General features: G+C 46.3%; 1 protein-coding gene across 3 annotated transcripts; it reads right to left on the bottom strand.

Annotated features, from left to right (window-relative positions):
* yipf2 (Yip1 domain family, member 2) lies at positions 1-7,889 on the bottom strand. 3 transcript variants are annotated; one of them, XM_079253511.1, is made up of 9 exons: positions 7,795-7,889; positions 7,427-7,492; positions 6,938-7,101; positions 6,787-6,867; positions 6,625-6,712; positions 4,173-4,289; positions 3,920-4,086; positions 1,929-2,111; positions 1-563 (listed from the first exon to the last, which is right to left on the bottom strand). In XM_079253511.1, the coding sequence occupies exons 2-9, from the start codon at positions 7,455-7,457 to the stop codon at positions 468-470; spliced, it is 927 nt and encodes a 308-aa protein (XP_079109637.1). In that variant the 5' UTR covers positions 7,458-7,492; positions 7,795-7,889; the 3' UTR covers positions 1-467. The 3 variants fall into 3 exon arrangements, with proteins under 3 accessions (XP_079109637.1, XP_079109638.1, XP_079109639.1); XM_079253512.1 differs by lacking the exon at positions 7,795-7,889 and adding an exon at positions 7,702-7,731; XM_079253513.1 differs by lacking the exon at positions 1,929-2,111.
* Between the last annotated feature and the right edge of the window lie 65 nt (positions 7,890-7,954).

Raw genomic sequence — 7,954 nt, 5'->3', positions numbered from 1 at the left:
GGTTTATTCAGAAACCCCTCAGTAGCATGACGGAAGGAATAAATAGCTGAACAGAGCAACATTCTCCCTACTTCATCATTTAAATCATCTAAGCAGCTCAGTTCTTTTCTAAGTGAATGATGCTGAGCTCGGAGGAGGAGGATGTGATGCATCAGCATGGCTTCCAGGCCCTTCCAGGACACTGTGCAGGAATGCCAAACCTCTTGGGATCATCTAACATCCAATACAGGATCAACAAACCTATTGCATTTGACAGTAAGGTGTCACTGCCATCCAAAGGAATGATTGACAGCTTCTGCATCCAGAATGCTGACAGTTTCCTCTCAGTCTGAGGCTTTACAGGAAGAAGAACCATCGCAGGAACGTCCCAGAGAAGAAGAAACAGCTTTTCCACACAAGATTCCCAAACAGCCTTTTCACAAAGTTCAGTCACTTTTCACTCCCAACAACCTCCTCATCTTCACTGCTCAGTGGGGTTTGACCGCCACCGTCACCGTCGGGTGAGGTGGAGGGGTTGTAGTTGCTGGAGATGCTGGGTGGTCTTCTGCCTCAAAGAAGTAGAGCTGAAAATAGAAAGATAACTGGTTTAAACTGGTTTGGTCATTCAGAGCGTCACCTTTCCTCTGTTAAACATTTAACCGTTTCATCTGCAACTGTTTCACACATAAACAGGATTATTTACCACTCAGTACGACTCTGGAGATACTTTCACTGTACTTCCATCTGTAAAACTCTCCCAAAGTTTCTCCTGAAACACGTTAAAGTCGTCCTGAAACTTTCCACCTCCAGTCATTTCCTCCATCCCTTCCTGCTCTAAATACTCTTCATTCGGGATCAGGTTTAGATCAGATCAGATCAGCTGGGCTGGGATTGAACTGGACTAGACTAGACTAGACTAGAGTGGATTGGATTGGATCGGATCGGATCAGACTGGACTGGACTGGACTGGACCAGATCGGAGGGGATGGGATGGGATTGGACTGGACTGGACTTTGATCAGACTTGACTAGATTAGACTGGACTGGATCGGATCGGACTGGATTAGATTGGATTCGAGCAGAGCGGACTGGACTAGACTGGATTGAATTGGACTGTATTGTACTGTATTGCAATAGATCGGACTGGAGTAGATTGGATCGGATTGGACTGGACTCGACTAAACTGGACTGGACTGTACGGGACTTCATTGTGTTGCACTGTATTCGATCAGACTTGAATGGATTAGACTGGATTGGATTGGATTGGATTTGACTGTATTGGATTGGATCAAATTGGATTGTACTGGATTGGATCGTATCGTACTAGATTAGATTGAACTGGACTGGACTGGAATAGACTAGACTGGATCAGAACGGATTGTACTAGAATGGACTTGATTGGAATGGACTGTATTGGATAGGAATGGAATGGACAGGACAGGACTGGATTGGATTGGATTGGATTGGACTGAATTGGATGGAACTAGACTGGAATGGACTGGACTGGATCGGATTGGGAGGTAAATTACTTTTATCGGAGTTGACTTTTCTTTTGTTCTTTTCTTATCTGATTTTATTCGGAAGTTAATAACTTCTTGCTGTGAAGTTTATTTTTAACGTCTGGAAATGGAAGAGCCTGTATTTCCAGGACCACTGTGTGATCGCTTTACTTATTGATCATTTTCTTCTGAAAGAGCTTGTGTTCGAGGATAGTGACATTTGTTAAAATGAAAGTGCTACATGAAGTCAGTAGGATGACCCTGTTGTTACCAGGACAACATCTCTCCTCACCAACTGCCTCCAGCATCACAAGCAGGAACTCCATCTAATAGGAAGTTTTAGTTCTATATTTCTCTGCTTTATATGACTCTTTTCTGAACAGAACCCTTCCGCCATGTGAACGTAACACAAACCTTAACGCAGCGGGAACGAGGCGGCGCATCAACTCACCTTGCAGCCCACTGCCAGCAGCGTGTGTAAAACCACAATGGTTACCACGGTAGCCACGGCCATTACTTTGGTGTCTTCACGGACGACGGGCCAGAATGTCAGGACCAGCACAGACCCAGAGATCACCATGGCAACCAGAATCAGAGTCCACTGCAGCCACTCAAAAGGTATGATCCACAGAATCTGGAGACGAAAATGTTTGTTACTGCTGCTTCCTGTCAAGCGCGCCCCCATGGCCACAACTGTCAGTCCGCGTGGACCCATCAAAACACGGACCACGAAGGCCACCAGGTTTAACGGTCAATGGAAACAACCACGAAGGCCACAAGGTCTAATGGTCGATGGAAACAACCACGAAGGCCACAAGGTCTAACGGTCGATGGAAACAACCACGAAGGCCACCAGGTCTAACGGTCGATGGAAACAACCACGAAGGCCACAAGGTCTAACGGTCGATGGAAACAACCACGAAGGCCACCAGGTCTAACGGTCGATGGAAACAACCACGAAGGCCACCAGGTCTAACGGTCGATGGAAACAATCACGAAGGCCACCAGGTCTAATGGTCGATGGAAACAACCACGAAGGCCACCAGGTCTAACGGTAGATGGAAACAACCACGAAGGCCACAAGGTCTAACGGTAGATGGAAACAACCACGAAGGCCACCAGGTCTAACGGTAGATGGAAACAACCACGAAGCCCACCAGGTCTAACGGTCGATGGAAACAACCACGAAGGCCACCAGGTCTAATGGTCGATGGAAACAACCACGAAAGCCACCAGGTCTAACGGTAGATGGAAACAACCACGAAGGCCACAAGGTCTAACGGTAAATGGAAACAACCATGAAGGCCACCAGGTCTAACGGTCGATGGAAACAACCACGAAGGCCACAAGGTCTAACGGTCGATGGAAACAACCACGAAGCCCACCAGGTCTAACGGTCGATGGAAACAACCACGAAGGCCACAAGGTCTAACGGTAAATGGAAACAACCATGAAGGCCACCAGGTCTAACGGTCGATGGAAACAACCACGAAGGCCACAAGGTCTAACGGTCGATGGAAACAACCACGAAGGCCACAAGGTCTAACGGTCGATGGAAACAACCACGAAGGCCACAAGGTCTAACAGTCGATGGAAACAACCACGAAGGCCACAAGGTCTAACGGTCGATGGAAACAACCACGAAGGCCACAAGGTCTAACGGTCGATGGAAACAACCACGAAGGCCACCAGGTCTAACGGTCGATGGAAACAACCACGAAGGCCACAAGGTCTAACGGTCGATGGAAACAACCACGAAGGCCACAAGGTCTAACGGTCGATGGAAACAACCACGAAGGCCACAAGGTCTAACGGTCGATGGAAACAACCACGAAGGCCACAAGGTCTAACGGTCGATGGAAACAACCACGAAGGCCACAAGGTCTAATGGTAGATGGAAATAATCATTAAGCCAGATGAAAGTAAGTTTCTCAATAAGCACAAAATTAATTCTGGACAAATGATTTTGGAGGGTTTGGACTGCTTGCTTTGCAGGTGAGCGGTGCGTTGCTGTGACACGTGACGAAGACCACATGACGCAGCTCTGTCGGCCGTTGAAAGGTTAACAGCATGTGGCTCAGTCTGCTGGCACGCTACACTTCAAGGTTAACAGCATGTGGCTCAGTCTGCTGGCACGCTACACTTCAGTTAAGACACTACAAATATCAGCTGATGAACCAGTTTTTCTTTTATACATCAGGCATCAGCAGGGGCGTGCAACACAAAGTGTCCTGCCGGGTGCCGAGGCCCCACAACGGCCACCCTCCCAGTGCCCAGCCAGTGCACGCTGATGCATGCAGACAAGAAAGATTCCGCTATGTTTGGTGCTTTTGTGTGGTTTGGAACATGGCGGTTTTTATTAAATGTTTTCTCACAGTTGCAGACGCGTCATCTGACTCATCTGCTTATAGAAAACACACCCTGCCGGGAGGGTGGACTCACCGATGTGGGGATGTAGATGAAGAGGGAGTAGCCGTAGACACACACAGTCTCCAGGAAGGAATATGCTCCCATCTGCCTCTCCGCCCCCTGCCTCCAGGTCAGGAACCCCCACAGACCAATGGGCACCAGCCAGGCGTACATGAAGATGACCACCACTGCTATGGTTACTGCCAGCAGGGGGAGCAGAGACAGGAAGCAGAGTCAGCGGGCTGCGGAGACCCCAGACCATCCGGAAAGCTGCTGCAGGACTTACCTCTGTGGAACTGGGGTCTGTAGTGATAGTCGGGGTCCTCCATCCCGCGGATGAAGTTAGACAGGTTCCCACTGATTGCTACCGAGAACACCAGCGTCACACAAATCCAGAACGGACCTACACACACACACACACACACACACGATGCAGCAGCATGAACAGCAGAACAAGCTAAACTGGCTGTTAAAGCAGGAACGCAGGAGTCTGACACGCGGCTGCCTTCAGCTGATTTCAGATTACACCAACATGCAGAGGTGTATAACCCAGGTGCTACAGGGGAAAGTCCAATCCGGCGGCGGTTCCAACCATCACTAAACCAGCTGGATGTAGTCACCTCAGCTCCACTGCAGGTAGACGGGTTGTTAGTTTTAAATCAGCACCAAGTCAGAATTTTTATCACTTACTTAATGTTTTTAGTTGTTTTATTAACCAGAATTCAGTTAAAGAGACAGTATTCAGGGAATGATGTTTTTCGGGGAATGTGGGTGGGTGTGTGTGGGTGGGTGTGGGGGGGTTCTTTGCTCTATGTCCTTGTGTGTGTGTGTGTGTGAGTGTGTGGAAAGAGCTTGTGTCTATTATTTTTAAATGCCTTTTTATCCACTGTTTGTTTTAATCCTTATGACTTGATTTTATCCTGTAAAGCACTTTGTGTTGCCTGAGGCATGAAAAGTGCTCAAGAAATAAAGTTCGATTTGATTTGATTTAAATGCACATGTAGATCCAGAAACATGGCAGACCTTGTGTTTGATGGCACCTGGATTAAACACTACTGCCAAGGTGTGAACAAACAAAAACAATCCGTTTAAACCGTCATCAGAGGCGTAAATGTAGTGATAATTTCTTTAGTTTCCATGACTTGAAGCCATTTCAGCAGTTCACTGCAGGCAGGTTTAGGTGCTGCTTGATGAACGCCGTGCCTCCTGATGCTCCTCTTGTTCTTTCTTTCAGTGTGCATGCAGAGCGCTCAGACACACCATCCGGTCTTCCAGAACCCATCCAGGCTGAACTCCCACCCAAAGCAATGATTTTGTTCTGCATAGTCAGCTTTTAGTTTCATGCCCCTACAGCTGAACTTCAGTCGACTTTTTCTAAACGTTTTCATGTTTAACATGTTCAGTGACAGTTGGTATGTAAACCTTCATCCTCTTGTTCACATTGAGACGCTGTCAGATAGACAACACCAGGAACAGGAACAGCGAGGCGCTGCCAGTTTTGTGTTTCAGACACTGTTGCTAGTTAGCCTAGCTATTACCTGAGTTGACATTCGTCTGATGCTGCTTCTCTTGTCCTGCATTCATCATTTAACATGAGCGTAGCATCAACTTAGACATGCTCAGTTAATCCCAGCCGAACATTTCATCCTGAACTGGTTGTGAGTCTGTACACTGTATGCAGATCTGCTAGCTGAGATTAACAGACCTGCTGGCTGAGGTTAGCAGACCGCCTAGCAGAGGTTAGCAGACCTGCTAGCAGAGGATAGCAGACCTGCTAGCAGAGGATAGCAGACCTGCTAGCTGAGGTTAGCAAATCTGCTAGCAGAGGTTAGCAGACCTGCTAGCTGAGGTGAACAGACCTGCTAGCTGAGGTTAGCAGACCTCAAGCAGACAACAAAGCAGCTGGAGTCTGACAGACACCCTCTCATTCTGCATGTGGATGATGGGCAACAAATGAATGAAATAACTTCTTTACCTCCGGGGGATTTTGCAAACTACAATGTAGCTAATTTTAATGTATAAGAAAATAAAAATATATCAAATTTATTTTGGATTCTATAATATAAATTATATGATGGTCAGTGAGAACTCTAATGCCAACAGGCTGCATTATTTTCATAAACACACATGTAGTTAAATCACTGTAATATCCCTCCATTAAGGGGGGGCGTCACCATAGCAACACGTTAACCAGCTGGTTCAGATCCGCTGCTTTTAACAGGTGAATGAGAGAACACGCTGCAGCCTGACAGCGGTTGTTTAGCATAAAAACTACATGGAGGCCAACATGAAATAGTCCCTATACTAGTATATTTAGCAAGTTTTGTAAAAAAAAAAAAAAAAAGACATGAATTTATTAATATAAAATGTTTACTCTGTGAGACCAAAGTGATTAAAGCAGATTAAACAACTCGGATCTGTGCATAGATGCTGTGCATTGTGGTGTTCTGGACTCCGCGTTGTGCATTATAACAGTCTAATGCACGGCTCGTCAATGTTTAATCCTTACTGATGTGTACATGAACACCAGTCAGCCTTACTGGTCGGTGTCTCCTCCTGCTCTGCGGCTGTTATTACTGACATGATAAAGTCCCAGTCAAACTGAACACTAAGACTTTATTATCTCATCCCATCAAACACTGTGGTGTCTCTGAAAAATCATCAGTACGCTGTGAGTCCATGTGAATGAGAGGTATGCTACCGCCATGTGTGGAACCTGAACTCATCTGTCGACTCACCGTATAAATCTGGATTATTTCTGAGGTAATGCTTGATGAAGTTTCTTCCAGGCAGCGGCATCACCGAGCCCTTGAGTCGGTCCAGAACCTGAATAACACCATGATTGTAGAATAAAAGCAGGGACAGCTGTGTACGGAGTGTGTTTGTGGACAGGGTGTTACCTGAATTGTGTCAACATTGAAGAACGACTGGTAATATTCAAAGGTCCAGAAGCCACCACTTGCTTTCTGTCCTCCTAAAAGCTGGAAGCACAGACGTCTCTCAGCTGCTGCTCCAAAACATCAACAATACATCTCCACACACACATTTTACCTCTGAGCTCTCCTCGTGTGCGTCCTCGTCCTCTGACAGGTCTAGTTTTACATCCTCTCCTGCTGCTGCAGCTCCCGCCGTTGTGGTGGGGGGGTTTGATGCAGACATGCTGAGAGTGGGGGCCCCTGGGTCAGCAGCCAACAGGTCTGCGGCTTCTTCAAACTCTACAGATGGAGATGGAAACCATCAGCGAAGTGTTGCATCAGACTCTCTGCAGTTCTGTCGTACTTCTGATTGCTGACATCCCGATGATGTGGTCCTTCATCATGTCATTGTTTTACCAAATCACACCAATATCACATTCTGTCCTAGGCACATGTTAGTTTATAGAATACTTGTTTCTACCAGGACAAGAGATTTTCTCTGTCGTCTGTTGTAAAAAATGACTTGTAGATCCGGAGCCAGGAGGAAGCAGCTCAGTGCCAACAACCACATTTCAGCCGCTTTCTGTTCAGAGCAGAAACAGAGTAAGTAGGCTGTGATTTTTACCTTGGAACTGCAGATCATTTGGACTGGCCATTGCTCCTGCAGACACACTGCAACTTCATTCACCACCTGAAAGGGAATAAACACAGAGCATGTCATGTCTGCCTAAATATAGGGCTGGAAAAAAAAACAAAAAAAAAAACAAGCATGAATAAAACTGTTAATAATTCTGTAAAATGTAAGGATACTACTCAACACGAGATGTGATGTTACAGAGAGTAAAGTCTGAAGCATGATGTTAAAACAAGCAGGCTGTCCTCAGCAACAGAGAATATCACCTACTCAGAACAAACTCCAGGAATCTTGTTTTACATTTGTCTGAACTATTTAGAGAAGCTAAAATAAAGGTTTTTCCAACACCGCTAATTTACCTTAAACAAACCGCTGAAATGTAGCTAAATTCGATGCTAAAGCCTGTTTTCCATTGACAGCGAAACAGCAGCTGTCAGCTGGTCCAGTTAGCACGTCTTCCGGTACACGTCACCACGTAAACAAAGCTGTCACGTGACCTCAGATACTTTCTTTTTTAAA

Source organism: Telmatherina bonti, assembly GCF_933228915.1.
Source record: "Telmatherina bonti genome assembly, chromosome: 14".
Taxonomy (NCBI): Eukaryota; Metazoa; Chordata; class Actinopteri; order Atheriniformes; family Telmatherinidae; genus Telmatherina; species Telmatherina bonti.
This window is presented reverse-complemented; position numbering and strand designations above follow the sequence as displayed.

Coding starts and splice junctions, on each gene's coding strand:
- yipf2 (XM_079253511.1), bottom strand. CDS start 7,457: ATGGCCAGTCCAAATGATCTGCAGTTCCAAG. Junction 6,868..6,937: donor CACACGAGGAGAGCTCAGAG/GTAAAATGTGTG, acceptor CTGTGCTTCCAG/CTTTTAGGAGGACAGAAAGC. Junction 564..1,928: donor TGCTGGCAGTGGGCTGCAAG/GTGAGTTGATGC, acceptor TTCTATTTTCAG/CTCTACTTCTTTGAGGCAGA.